The sequence below is a fragment of the Scylla paramamosain genome, chromosome 3 (assembly GCF_035594125.1).
Source record: "Scylla paramamosain isolate STU-SP2022 chromosome 3, ASM3559412v1, whole genome shotgun sequence".
NCBI classification, from domain to species: Eukaryota; Metazoa; Arthropoda; class Malacostraca; order Decapoda; family Portunidae; genus Scylla; species Scylla paramamosain.
The window spans coordinates 13743094-13758546 of NC_087153.1; the positions used below are offsets into that span (position 1 = coordinate 13743094).

Consider the following 15453-nt stretch of genomic DNA (forward strand, 5'->3'; position numbering starts at 1 on the left):
CCATGCATTTTATTTCTGCTCCTCAGCACTGAGTGGCTGTATAAGCCCAATTGGGAGGCCTCACAGCAGGCACATGTATTCCAGCTGCCTCCTTTGTGTGATGGTGGTGTGCTTGTTAGTGGGATTGCACAACCTCAAGGTAACACTGATAGATCAATTAATGTGTGGTGCTCTAAAGGTAAGTTTGAAAGATCAAGGATCCTACTAATTTGTCAAGTGTTTTAAAAGTTTGTCTGCATATCACTGTTAACATTGTCTCACCTATTTCAAATATTTAATTGCTTTATGCTCTGTCTTTGCAAACATATCCTTATTTAATAATTTATTTTCCATATTGAATTCCTCTGGTTCTGAGTTGAATGTGCTTTTCAAGATGGCTTTAATTTTTTGATAATGTACATTGGAGAGAGTTTTATTTATTCATTTATTTATTTATTATTTTTTTTATTGCTTAAATTAGCCATAAATTATTGTCCATGGATTGAAGCTCATAGGTCATCAATTGGGACAATAGAGATTACTCATTTGACATGATTGTGGTGTGAATGTAATGACTGATGAAAGCAGTAAGTGTATATACATTGAGAGATAGATATATCTGTTTTAAGTTTGGAAGGGTATAACAGTTGTGGAATGATGGTGGTCAAATGCTGCACCCTCTACTGGTTTGGTCACAGAGACAGAATGGGAAGATGTAAGGTGGCAAGAGGAATTTACCATGTTGGAGTATATGCCATTACTGTGTGAGGAAGAAACACTATAAAATGGCAAGACAGTGTTTGAAAGTTTGAGGATAGAGAAGACTAATGCCAAATATAACAGTAGATACCTACTACAATGGGGTACTTGGCATACAATGTATTTGACTTACAACCAATGCACTATCCAGTCCCCCTAAAATATTAATTTCTTTTGTTTTGCTAGGCATATGACCATCTCATCACTTAAGTGAATAAAGAAAATATAACATTTTTTGGTACTTTACTGGTACATTTGCTAATGGTAAACACCATGCAGTGTAAGAGGTAAAAGGCATTATTTGTTCATGTTGAACTTGTAAGTGATGGAAAATAGTTTAATTACCTATATTTTTTATTCTTTGGGTTTTCAAGAAAAAGTCTTGCCATCTGGCTGTTTTTGCTTCCAACACCAGTTGGAATGGATTATGGTCATAAGGCAAGAATGTACACCAGTGTATCACGCCTGCATGATTTATTGCAGCCTTGTAGATTGAGTTTGTATTTGATGCAAGTGTGCATGACTAGTATGTGTTATTTACATTTTCTTTTTACATGATAGATTTTACTGAACTCCATTAAGGTTTTTGAAGGCCTGGTGATACTCAGACTGAAACAGTTCATAAAATTTAGCAGGCTTTTCCATTAATGTTAGGGAGTTTGCAGATATCAAGGAGGGGTCTTGACAGCTGCATCACTCACACTTGTATAATATGTAGATAATTCATCTTCCTATGAATACAGTGGAATCCTTTTCCTTGTAATGTAAGTTATTTTGAAATATATAATTAACATAAATGCAATATAAGTAAAAGTAGAAATATTGTGTAGTGATCATACTGTGAAGGTTGACCAAACTCTGCTTGGCCCAAGGCAATCATTGCTGTGCCCTTGTGTTCTGTCACAGGTTCAGTTTTCAGTTCTTGCATGGCTTATAACTGTTTCTCAGTGTTACAGTGACAGAAATGATGAGATTATGTTATGGTACTCCAAAAAAAGCTCATCAAGGAACACCACCAATACAGGGAGTCTTGGCAACTGAAGGAATTACAAACTACAATAAGTTAAAACTTTACTATGCAGCATGACCTGGTCTTGATAATTTATGTGTAGCACTTATCAGTAGTAATGCATAACAGGTTGTGCTGTTTAAGGCCAGTACACACAGGTAACACATTGTGGAACAAGAAGGGCACAGTATGGTATATACTCCAGGTTACCCACTTGAATCTAAGTTTTTGCTGGTAATTTTCATTGAGCTATTTTGTTTATTATTTATCTATTTTATTGTATTTATACCCCAAGTGGAGCGAGGGGCTTCTGATTTTGTTACCGCACATCTGTACAACCCATCGCTACGCCTGGCCCCTGGAGGGTACAACGATGATTTGACCAGGAACACCTTTTGATGTCCATCGCACATAAAAATTGCGATTTCAGTTTCTGAAACACATACCAGTAAGTGACTTTTGACGGCACATCTTTCTTATTTTGTGACATTTCTTCGTCAGACCCACCGTTTTGCTGTATTTTGCATATTTCGATTTATCGGCATGTGAGCGAAGGTTTCTGCCTCACAGCTCGCGCAACCATCGCCTCATCACGACAGATCGAGCTCGAGTGCGCAAAATGCACGAAATATTTGCCATAACTCACTTCATATACGGGATACCCAGTTTTGGTTGACCCCCAACAGACTCAGCAGTGACTGTAGAATCAAGATATATTGTAAAAAAAAAAAAAAAAAATGAAAAAAAATTATTACGAGTTGAACAGTGGTGTTAAAAAAAATGTTTAAAACATGTCTTACTTGTACTCGCTGTTTTTAACAGTTAATCACTGAATGGTGAAATATATTATTACATTATTGAAAACACAAAAATAATTTATAACAACGTCACTCGCTGCAACCATCACGGCGGCTCGACACTGCGTGGCGTGTGCAGGCAGGCTCCATATGACAGATCTGCAACGTCTAAAATTTAGAACTTCCCCATCCGCTGGGGGAAGGTCCTTTAAGTTGCTCCGCAGCTTAAATCACCTACCTGGTTTATTGTCTTGTGTAGTGGTGCGTCGAAATTTGGCCTCATTGCTGTGAAAAAAAAGAAAAAAAGGCAGAGCGCACAAAATGACATAATTTGACAGCCATTATCAGTCCCCTGCAATAAGGAAGCCACGTCAGACACCTTTTACTTCCCTCGTGTCCACATCATTGCATCATTACACGATCCTCCACTTCTCTCTTGTTAGCTTAATTCTCTCTACCTTGGCTATTTTCGTAAATTATCCCTATCATCTCGTTCTCTGTTTTCCATCATCAGTTACTTATTCATACTTGCGTAAACTTGAGGACAGCTCGGTTATAGTTATAGCTTTGCCGGTGATTGGTCTGAGTTAGGAGTGAGGAAGAGACATAAAAGGATCGATGAAGATGAGCAAACCACACAGTGAGAGCGAACAGAGGACGAGCGGGAAGGGTTCAGAAGAGGTTATTGACTGGTCTGGTGGTTGTCATGGGGATTCATAAACACACATAAACATGGAGAGAGAGAGAGAGAGAGAGAGAGAGAGAGAGAGAGAGAGAGAGAGAGAGAGAGAGAGAGAGAGAGAGAGAGAGAGAGTAATATTTTAATGGTCTTGTATTCTCACCGACAAAAAAAAAAAAAGAAAGTGGAAAGTCCCTAAACGTGACTTATCTATTATTATTATTATTATTATTATTATTATTATTATTATTATTATTATTATTATTAATATTATCATTATTATTATTATTTACATTCGAACACTTATTCAGTTTGACCACTCTCAATCACGAGTATTTTCATTACGTACAATTTTTCCAAAACCAGATTTTTAGGAAGGGAAATATCCTTCCGAAAGTAGTCTTGAAATGCTATTGATTAATGTCATTTGTTGCTTCTCCATCAAGCTTCATGCACACTACAGTCACCAAAGGAGTCTCTAGCTCACCTCATCACCAGTGTCCTCACATGATTCCGCTGCAGGGTGAGGCCATCCCTGCCTGCCTTCTCTCTCCCCTTTCAAGTGACCGTCTAATCAACTGAAATGAATGAGAGGGCTGGGAGAAACTTTCACACATAATTATCAGTAAATCGATCTCAATTGTAATTATTCACTACAACTTGTAACTCAATTCTTTCTTTCTTTTCTTTCTTTCTTTGCTCATTTCTTCTGGAGCATGACTGGCGGATTCAACCCTTTACCTGAAATACTTCGAAATAATTATTACCTTTGGGTACTGAAATTCCTTCCTTACAAACGTATGGCAATTTTAGATGAAATGTGACAGGCTAATTGAAGAAGTTTGAGTCTCATGTGTCCCATATTGCATTAATGAAGCAACAGGCGGCATGCAGCAAGGTATACTGACTGCTATTCTTTGCCTACCACCCGTGGCATGAACTGTGTTTATGTAGTGTAAACATGACGTAGAGAAGATTTCCATTCCCGTGGCGTGCACTGCCACACTATTGAGTCGCAGCATAGTCTGATATGAACACTGAAGAAACATATTAAAAAACGTTTGGCGGTAAAAGTGACGAGTGACAGCTCTTGTTTGTGGAGATGTACCTGTATCTTTTGTTCTGTTGTTTTGGATTCCAGTAACGAGAATGGATAAAATCGCGAAACTACCATGGTGGCTTGAAGGGGCTGTAACCCTCCTGTTGTTCCCCTCGTCCTCTTGCAAAACAAACTAAAAGTTCCAAAACCGTAACCATTGTGAACCTGTATAGAAAACCCTGCATGCATTCTCTTTCTGCCCTCTTCCGGTCATGTTGCCATCCCTCCGTCCCTCCCTTTCTTTCCCCCAGGCCCGAAAAGAAGGAAATTTTGTCCGCGCACTTATCATCAGTGTTGGGGTGACCCGGGGAGGGAGAAGGCGATAAAAGGGAGTAAGGGGGATCTGTGGGGAAGGCCGTGGGGAGTAGGGGCAGTCTTATTGAAGGAAGTTGTTTACACATAATATAAACAGAGGAATATCGATCTACAAGCAAGGTCATCAAGTACCTTTATAAACACATTTTTTTTCATTCCACTTGATATGCTTCGAAGTTATTGACGGTGTAAAGTAGTAGCTCAGTGGTTGGTGCGTTGTCATGAGTTCACATATTGCGAACCCATCCATCCATCCATTCTGTCATGTTGCGTCACGTATTGCAAGATGAAATAATGGTCAACACGAGAGACGGTGAACCCACATAGTCTGTCAGTCCTGTGTATTTGAATGAAACGTCTTTTTAATTTGTTTATTCATTTATTTATTTATTCACTTTAATAGTAGCTCTATTCGGCAAAACAAGCCTAGTTCATGTCCTAATCTTCACCTTTATCCATCTTCATCTATCCATCGTTTTCTTCATATTATTTATTTATTTTTTTTCATTTTTTATTTGATGAAGAAGCGGGGAGGGAGGGGAGGAGGAGGAGGAGGAGACAGAGGAGCTAGAATTACGATGATGGATGCTAAACGTTTTGTCAACACTTAACCAGGTGTAGTATTGATCCCACCTACCAGTGGAGGAGAAGGAGGAAGGTGGAGGTGGTGAATAAAAAAAAAAAAAAAATAAATAAATAAAAAAAATAAATAAATAACAAAAATAAATAAATGAAATTAGCAAGAGGAAAAATGAGGAGGAGATTGAAGAAAATAGGAAGAAGAAGAAGAAGAAGAAGAAAAAGAAGAAGAAGAAGAAGAAGAAGAAGAAGAAGAAGAAGAAGAAAAATAGAGTAGTAAGAAGAGGAGGAGGAGAAGGAGGAAGAGGCAGATCATCTAAGGTGTGGCTAACGACTTAATTATGCAGGAAGAAAGTGTTGCCGTCCTGTACTGAAGGCGGTCACCGTGATGAAAGATAACACATAGTAGTAGTAGTAGTAGTAGTAGTAGTAGTTAGTAGTAGTAGTAGTAGTAGTAGTAGTAGTGGTAAGATGGTTATTGCGGCTTTCAAGGGTATTTTTATAGTTCTAGTGACGATTATTGCGATTTTTAAGTGTGTTTTCATAGTTCTAGTGATATTTAAAAAAATCCCATTCTTAGTAAGAAGAAAAAAAAACCTGTAACCATTGAAAAAATAATGACAATAACGTTCATGATACCTAGATGTTTGAGAATACGTGCTTATGTGATAGTGAACGTTTTGAAGTACCCATCGATAAATATTGATCTGAGGGCAACTGTAGGGAGGTATTGTGAGCACAGGCAGAAGAGTGGCAGGAGAGTGAAGATGGTCGTTGGGGGGTAGGGGGGGAACGTGAAAAATAGTCGTGTTGATGAGTGAAATAATGTCCTCTTATTCTTCGTATTTTCTTTGATGTTATTAATATTCAGATTGAAAACATTAGTTTCCATCTCTTTATTTACGTGTGAGATTACGTAGCCAAAGACATGTGCGGAGACAGAACTTGGTGAAGAAAAAAAATAATGTTAATTGAATCTATTAAAGACCACTTAATGCGAATCTGAACTTTATAAAATAGTATTCGTTTTACGATTAGTTAAATACTCGTGTGAAGAGAGGAAGTGGAGAAAGGTGAGAAGAAAACAATATTAATTAAATCTACTGAAGACTACTTAACGTTTGTCTTTGAGCTTTACAGAATAGTCCTTGTGTTATGTAACGAAATACTTACTTACAGCAATGGAACGCTCATAGTGCAATTTTACTCTATTAGAATCAAAGTTAATTTTTCGTATTAATTGAGGAAGTAATTAGCTGTATTCATAGATGGAGGCTCATTTCAATGTCTCTTCTGCAGGTTACAAAAGAGCAATGAGGCGGCCCGTGCACTGGCCTCTGTTACGTATGTCACCTTGCAAAGATCACGTTCATATATTCATTAAAGCCTAAGGACCTTCCATCACGTGGCCGCATGTACATTGCAGTACATAACAGTTACCTACCTACGTATTGAGTGCTGCGTGGCATTAAGAAGTTTAAGGGTCACGAGAGAGAGAGAGAGAGAGAGAGAGAGAGAGAGAGAGAGAGAGAGAGAGAGAGAGAGAGAGAGAGAGAGAGAGAAGCGCATTGAGTCGCCAGCCGCTGGTCCGCGAGGTCGTGTTACGCTACAACGCCCATCAGTGACCTCATCCCCTTAGTGGCGGCACGCGCGCGACCCCGCCGCTGCAGAGAGAGAGAGAGATAGAGAGAGAGAGAGAGAGAGAGAGAGAGAGAGAGAGAGAGAGAGAGAGAGAGAGAGAGAGAGAGAGAGAGAGAGAGAGAACACGGCAGGATGGTGGTGATGACGTCTTGTTGTTGTTGCTTCTCGCCTCGGACGGGAACTATGGGCGTGGGAGTCGTCTGTCTGGTGAGCCTTCCTGCCTTTCCTCCTGCCTTACCAGAGAGAGAGAGAGAGAGAGAGAGAGAGAGAGAGAGAGAGGGAGAGAGAGAGAGAGAATATAACGTGCTCACATAACCTGCGTCCAACACACACACACACACACACACACACACACACACACACACACACAGAGGAAGACTAAAACAAGAAGGGAGAGTTCAACGGTTGCCACTCGAAGGTAAAGAATCGGAGTGGGATGTCAAGGTATTCCCTCCGATTGAAAGAGGAGGAAAAAGATGTAAAATTTTCCTCTTCCTCCTCCTCCTCCTCCTCTTCCTCATACACAGCCTCCACCACCACCACCGTGTGTACCACCTCCATCACCACCATCATCACCACTGCTCACTCTGACAACAATAACAACAACAACAACAACAACAACAACGACAACAACAACAACAACAACAACAACAACAACAACAACAACAACAACAACAACAACAACAACTACTACTACTACTACTACTACTACTACTACTTATTATAACTAATCGATGAAAACAGCTACTATCCATATTGCATCTAAAACTGTCACAAATCCCACGTAACCTACTAACCAACTAACTAATCTAACCTAACTAACTAAACACCACTACCACTACTACCGTCACCACTGCCATCACCACCACTACCACCACCACTCACGCCCGCACAGATCGTCGGCTTCTGTGCGTCCGTCGGGTTCTGCTTCGCTCTCATCAACATCGAGTCGGTAAAGGAGACATTGGATGCGTCTTACTCGGAGTACCAGAACCTGCTGAGCCTCAACTTGACCGAGCAGCGACTCATGATAGTGGAGAGCGTCATAGGGATCAAGGACTTCATCAACTGTGAGTGTAGCAGTTTGCTGTAGAGGTGTGACATTGAAGAGACTAAGTGTAGTTTGAGTAGTCTGGACCGTATTTTGAAACACTCCTGCGCCGCATCTACACTGCTTTCAAAAGGCTCTGTATACCTGAAGTGACACGGGTTTTAAAGTGTGTTTTTATGGCTCTAGTGACAGATTAACAATATTTCTACATTAATAAGAGGAGAAACACTCTTGAGAACCCGGTCAATCATCTCTGTGGCCTTTGAAAATAGCCGTAGTGAGAGAGCGAAGTGTTTCTGAATACAGGTCTCGTATCTGAGTGATCTTCTCAGGGGTTGGCGCCATGTAGCTACGAGTGAGTCTCCTGCAGTTGTTTCTGTCCCTTGCATTTTCCTCTGTGATTTCCATCCTTTGCAGTTCTACTGTAATTGCATCCCTCCCATTTTATTCTCTGTTTGAGTGTAACCCGTATTAACTGTGAGTGTAGCTTGTGTAGTGGTGTGGAGTGGAAGTGAACAAGTGCAATGAGAGTGTAACTGAGTGTATTCCTTATTATTATTTTTTAACGCTTTATCCTCTCAGTATGGCATATTAGAAATTTAGGTCACTATAACGCACCATATCATAAAATAAGGAAGAATTCGCAGTTGGAAATGCCAGGTATTATATAATTCGTCAAGCGAGAGAGAGAGAGAGAGAGAGAGAGAGAGAGAGAGAGAGAGAGAGAGAGAGAGAGAGAGAGAGAGAGAGAGAGACGTTTACAAGAGAAATATGTTAATGATATTGACTGGAACCAGAAATAGTAAGAAAGACAGACAGAAAGAAAGAAAGAAGGAAAGAAGAAAATAAAGAAGAGAGGAAAGAAAAGTAGCACCTGCCGAAATTTCTCTCTCTCTCTCTCTCTCTCTCTCTCTCTCTCTCTCTCTCTCTCTCTCTCTCTCTCTCTCTCTCTCTCTCTCTCTCACTAAGTTAGGCTACAATGCTCGTATAAAACAGCACAACAAAACGGCTTTATTTATTTACTTATTTTTTTCCATCTCATTCTTATTGTGTTTCCAGCGAGACTGAGAGATCCGATCTGTATTCTTTTGCTTATACAAATTAACTCACTACATTGACAAAGCGGTGATACGCATAAGTATTGTTACTATTGTCCATTACACAAGTATGAAAAGTAACTATATGGTAAAAAAATCTCGAGTGTGGGTTGGTATCAGTATGCTACGTCACAGAAACTTGTGAAAAAAAAGAAACAGTATGGTGATGGTGAATATGATGATGATGATGATGATGATGGTGGTGGTGGTAGTGGTGATGGTGGTGGTGGTGGTGGTGAGGAGGGAGAAGAGTAAAAAGGAAAGCAAGAGAAAAAAGAGGAGGATATTGAAGAGTAGGAGGGGAAAAAAAGAAGAAAGAGGAGTAGGGGAAAAAGGAGAAGGAAAAGGAGTAAGAGGAAAAGGAAGAGGAGTAGGAGGAAATGAGGGATGAAAGGAGGAAAGAGGAGGAGAAAGAGAAGGGCGAAAAGGAAGAGAAAGAGGAGTAATGGGTGGGAGAGGAGGAAGAGGAGGAGTAGGAGGAAATGGAAGATGAAAGGGAGTAGGAGGAAACGGAAGAGGAAGAGGAGTAGAAGAAAACGAAGGAGGAAAATGAAGAGGAAGAGGAGGATGAGAATGAGAGTGAAGAATAAAAAAAAAAATGTTATAGACATTATATTTTTATTTCCCTAGAAGCATTTTTCTTTCCAGTACAATAATAGAGAGAGAGAGAGAGAGAGAGAGAGAGAGAGAGAGAGAGAGAGAGAGAGAGAGAGACAGCGTCACTCACGCTAACCTCTCTTACACTTGCAGATCTCAATACAATCCTCATCATCTGCCTCGTTTTCTATGTTGTTTACACCTTCACCGCTCTCTTCCTCACCTACGGAGCCTGCACGGTAAGCTTCTCCTGCTCCTCTTCCTCCTCCTCCTCATTATTATTTTTCTCTCCTTCTTCACTTCACTGCCTCCTGTGGAATCATTTCTCGTAATCTTAATTGATTCTTATTTTCTACCTCGTCGTTATTTTCGTCATCATCTTTCCTTTACTTCTCCTCCTCCTCCTCCTCCTTCTCCTCCTCCTCGTCCTCCTCCTCCTGAATCTTCTTCTTCTTCTTCTTCTTCTTCTTCTTCTTCTTCTTCTTCTTCTTCTTCTTCTTCTTCTTCTTCTTCTACTTCTTCTTCATTAATGTTTCTTTCCTCTCTCTCTGTCTTCCGCTTCGTGTAATATTTTTCTTCCTATCTCCTCCTCCTCCTCTTCCTCCTCCTTTTCCAGCCATGCTCCTTTTATTTTATTGTCTTTGTGTATATATTGTATTAGTTAAAAAGTTAATGTTGAAGATATTTTTGTTGTTCAAGCACGTAAATTGTAAACTATTGGAGCTTTGGAGGCATTATGGGGCATATTTTTAAAACTTTGCACCGGCGATTGATCAGAAGGCGTTTTAAGACCGGCAGCTCTTAATTTCTTCTTCTTTTTCATTGTTATCCATCAGAGTTTACTATTATTGTCTATTAAAGGCGGTGCCATTATGATGATTGTTATTGAGGCGCAAAAGAAAAAAAGTGTATTCTATTAGTCAATATTCAATTTGTATTCATGAAGAGCATGTAAATATGGCTGACAACAAGAAGAAATAAGGAAAGGAACATGTATTACTACTGCTGCTGCTACTACTACTACTACTACTACTACTACTACTACCACAACAACAACGACTACTACTACTACTACTACTACTACTACTACTACTACTACTACTTATCTTATTCTTGGATATACTCTAGGGCTGTCTTAATTCTTTTGGGACTGGCACCTTCGGTAAGCCTTTTATTTCACCATTTTTTGTTGTCCTTGGTCAGAGCCCATCTTGCATAAAAACAAAACTGCTACTGCTGCTGCTGCTACTACTACTACTACTACTACTACTACTACTAGTACTGATGATAATAATAATAATAATAATAAATATAATAATAACTATTATATATCAAATTTTTCTCTTATAATTTAAGATATATGCATGGTTTCTTTACTGTTATGTGATAGAGTAGGTGACTAAACAATTATACCTGTTTCGCAAAACAATTGAATCTACTACTAGTACTACTACTACTACTACTTCTATTACTACTACAAAAACAACAACAATAACTTTTGCTAGTACTGTCACCATAACATTCGGTAATATCCCCCTCCTTCTTCTCCTTCTTCTCCTTCTCTTCCTCCTCGCTCCAGGGCATCAGGTCGCTGCTACTGCCGTGGCTGATAGTGGAGGTGGTACCCTTTGGATTCCAAGTGGCCGCGGTGGTGATCCTCTTCGTGTTTGGCAGAGACGACCCGACGTTATCCCGCGGCGGAGTGTACATCGTGGCGGGGCTGATCAACATTGTGGCATTCGGTGGGTCTCTCTCTCTCTCTCTCTCTCTCTCTCTCTCTCTCTCTCTCTCTCTCTCTCTCTCTCTCTCTCTCTCTCTCTCTCTCTTCACATTACATTCTTACAAACAGGAGCTGTGTTCTTAGGCCAAAATTATCACTACCCAGTATAATTTACTTTTAAATTGCTTCTGGCTATTACTTCTGTGAACGATGGAGTCACCGGATTGTTATTGTTAGAGACTCACCCGCCCTTTTCTCCTCCCTTTCTCTTGCTCTCCTTCGCTTTCTCTTTGTGTCATCTCACTTCTCTCCCTCCCTCCTGCAGTGTTTCACGTATACTGGTGGCTGTGTCCCTTCGCCCACTACCAGGAGCTGAAGAACGAAGAGAGCACTCAGGTAGAACCCCTCGTCCCGCCCTCCCACCCCATGTATCCTGCGGTCCTCATGAAGTACTGAACGCCCGTGGCCAAGGTTTCTTCTGGTGGTGGTGGTGATGGTGGTGATGAGGTGGTGTTGAGTCTCCTCGTCTGTATTTTTTCAGCATTACTACTACTACTACTACTACTACTACTACTACTACTACTGCTACTACTACTACTACGTTCTGTGATGATGTTGATTCTCCTCCTCGTCTTTCTTTTATTACTCACTACTACTACTACTACTACTACTACTACTACTACTACTACTACTACTACTACTACTACTACTACTACTACCACTACTACTACTATTGTTGGTGTGATATCACTCTTGGTTCTAAACAGACACGCTGGTTCTGCATAAATACACTGAGTTTATATAAAATTACAATTTTTGGTTTTCATTATAATGCTGGTAGGCTTTTTAATCATCATCTGTCATGTTAACTGCAGGATCAGTGCATTGTTTGTGTGAGTGATGGAAAAAGAAAACAAACGTAGTAAGTATTTATTTTATTATGTCGATCGTAATTTCTAGCAGCTAAGAATGTAGGCATGTTAAACATTCATCAACCAGCGTTATGTCACACCTCCATTCCAACAACAAGTACTACTACTACTACTACTACTACTACTGCTGCTGCTGCTACTATTATAGGTTACAACGAAAGCCTAGAAAGATGATGCCTTAAGAACCATACATTAAATTTACAAAAAAAAAAAAAAAAAAAAAAAAAAAAAAACATTTTACTGTCGGTAATGTATCATTGTAGTTTATCAGTATATTTGCAGAGTGCATGTATTTCATGTGTTCAGATATTCATAGTGCCTTAAAGAATAACCAGTGTATAATGGACAACTATTTTCTTGCATCAGAAGAAAGATTTACGAGGCTGAATTGAAGAGTAGCCTAGCCGAGACCGCTTGAATTTAAACCAGGATTGAGGAAATGAAAGGAATAAGATTGATGGATGTTAGCCTCAAAGTAATGAAATTATATTTTTAGCAATCACTAGTGAAACAGTACCTGTATAAATGTGATATTTTAATGTGCATTATAAAAATAAAAGTTCTCGAATTTACTGTTGTTTCTCTTTGAAATGTATAAGTTTTCTCTCACGAAATTCAAGTGCAGGAACTGTACACTTACCTGTTTATAAAACCTTGACTCATGCAGGATAAAACTAATTTCCTCTTCTTTCTCCTATCAAACTGAAATATTTGTACATGGAAATAACAGCTATAGAAAATAACTGAATATCACCGACTTATGCATTAATATATAATTATATATATATATATATATATATATATATATATATATATATATATATATATATATATATATATATATATATATATATATATATATATATATATATATATATATATATATATATATATATATATATATATATATATATATATATATATAACAACACTGGAAATACAAGTAGGAGTTGAACACGTGTGTGGTAGTGGCGGCAGGTCACGTGTCGAGAAACTTAATCTTTTTGTGTGTTATAAGATTCCCGGTGATATTGGACGTCGGCCCGGGAGCGCAGGTGTCTCGGCGTCATCTGGGTAAGTTTTGAGACGACAGGAGGACGTGGAAGTGGCTTAATTACGTGAGTTAGGTGAGTGGGAGAGAAGGAAGAGTCTTGAGTGAGATGAGCGGGCGGGAGGAAGGAACTGAATGGTGCAGTCATGGTCGGATTCCAGTTAAGTAACTTTCCACACTTACCTTCGCTGTGGTTTGCGTTTTCCTTCAGTATTAAGATAATAAAAGTGAAATTGTGGGAAGATTATTGTTTGACTTTAAAAATATTCAAACAGCTGGAGAAACAAAGGATCTAATTTACAGACTGGAAGAGGAGAGGGAATCTAGAAAAGGGGATATATTACAGTTAGCGAACGCCAATCTTGCGTCGCGGCGGCACAGGCTTCTCGGAGAGCGAGTTTTACTTAAGGCCCTCCCAGCAAGCATAAAAAATGGGCTGGGAGAAATTGACTTATTGGCATTTCAAGTGCATCTCTCCTCACTCATGCTTATAGCAACATTGACCAATATTGTGTAGGTTACCAGTGTCAGTGTTCATTATTTCTTTGGTGACACATGATCGGCTCTGTTCTTGGGGGGAAACGCATTACGTTCTGTTCATGCTGTGGTGTTTGCAATAATGAGTGCGAGGCAGACAAGTTACGGTGATATCATTCAATCATAGATCTTCACTTGTCAGGCTTAAATGGTGTCGATATAGCAAAATATGTAGATTTAGAACGCAAAACTTGCAGAACCTCATATGGAAATTCAAGGGGGGGCAGTGCGGAATCGTCATTTCACAAACACGTTGGTGGCATCCTTTTATCGTTACACGGCTTCTAGCTTCTCTACGAAGGCATATGAACTCTATTCCGACTCTTACGGCAAGGCAGCCGAAGGGAAGCAGCGGGAATGCCACCACTGTGCCTGTGTAAATACAGTTCCTTACTTCCTTGCATGACAAATTTTCGTACGAGGTTCTGGAAGTTTCGTGTATTCTAATTTACATGTTTTGCTACATGGACACCATTCAAGCCCGACATGTGAAGATCTATGATAGAATGATATCACTGAAACTTGTTTGTCCCCCACTCATTACTACAAAATGAACAGAATAAAGTACATTTCATCCCGAGAGAGAGAGAGAGAGAGAGAGAGAGAGAGAGAGAGAGAGAGAGAGAGAGAGAGAGAGAGAGAGAGAGAGAGAGAGAGAGAGAGAGAGAGAGAGAGAGAGAGAGAGATTACGTGTCACCAAACACACAATGAATACTGAGACTGGTAATTAAATCTGGTAATTATTGCTATGGGGATGAGTGAAAAGATATGCACATAAGATGCCAACAAATAAATTTTTCCCAGCCCATTTTTGGGCTTATTGAGACCTTGAGTAAGATGCGCTCTCCGAGCAGCCTTTGCAGCCACGACGTGAGATCGACTATGAAATTCTTAGAAAACACACACACACACACACACACACACACACACACACACACACACACACACACACACACACACACACACACACACACACACACACAAGATGTATCAAATGTCCGCATCCACATTCGCGGAACTTGCGAATAATTTTTAGCGTCCGCATCCGTATCTGCAGTTCTGATAAATTAAATATCCGCTTCTGCATCCGCATTTGTGATGAAACAAATATGCGCATCCGCATCCGCACCATACAAAGAGGATGTGGCTGATACATTTTGTACACTACAGACTACAGAGTACAGAGCTTGCAAAGCTGAAAAAAAAAAGAAAATAATACATGTTTACTCAATTATCTACTAAAATTACACCTTTTATTAATTTCCTTTCAAATTTACACAACCTAATGTTGTGTCAAGACTTCTGCAAAAGGGCAGAAGGAGGAAGAAAATCTTACATAGGGACTATGTAGCTATGTATCATGTAAATATGTAAAATTATGTATGTATGTCTGTGTAGTAGTACTGTATATATGTACTATATGTAATATTGCTTAAGTAATTAAGTATGAAGGGAAGCAGCCCTGATTGGCAAGAAGAGAGAGAGAGAGAGAGAGAGAGAGAGAGAGAGAGAGAGAGAGAGAGAGAGAGAGAGAGAGAGAGAGAGAGAGAGAGAGAGAGAGAAAGAATGTGTGTGTGTGTGTGTGTGTGTGTGTGTGTGTGTGTGTGTGTG

General features: G+C 39.6%; 1 protein-coding gene across 2 annotated transcripts; it reads left to right on the forward strand.

The window, feature by feature from the left end:
* The first annotated feature begins 6810 nt into the window (after positions 1 to 6810).
* On the forward strand, positions 6811 to 12826 carry LOC135116315 (uncharacterized). Of its 2 annotated transcripts, XM_064033670.1 has the most exons (5): positions 6811 to 7064; positions 7753 to 7927; positions 9756 to 9841; positions 11182 to 11344; positions 11648 to 12826. In XM_064033670.1, the coding sequence occupies exons 1-5, from the start codon at positions 6990 to 6992 to the stop codon at positions 11776 to 11778; spliced, it is 630 nt and encodes a 209-aa protein (XP_063889740.1). In that variant the 5' UTR covers positions 6811 to 6989; the 3' UTR covers positions 11779 to 12826. The 2 variants fall into 2 exon arrangements, with proteins under 2 accessions (XP_063889740.1, XP_063889747.1); XM_064033677.1 differs by lacking the exon at positions 9756 to 9841.
* The last annotated feature ends 2627 nt before the right edge of the window (positions 12827 to 15453 follow it).

Bases quoted from the DNA above. Each gene is read 5' to 3' on its own strand.
- LOC135116315 (XM_064033670.1), top strand. From the start codon at position 6,990: ATGGTGGTGATGACGTCTTGTTGTTGTTGCTTCTCGCCTCGGACGGGA. The intron at 7,065-7,752 runs GTGAGCCTTCCT...ACGCCCGCACAG, and splicing joins GCGTGGGAGTCGTCTGTCTG to ATCGTCGGCTTCTGTGCGTC. The intron at 11,345-11,647 runs GTGGGTCTCTCT...TCCCTCCTGCAG, and splicing joins GATCAACATTGTGGCATTCG to TGTTTCACGTATACTGGTGG.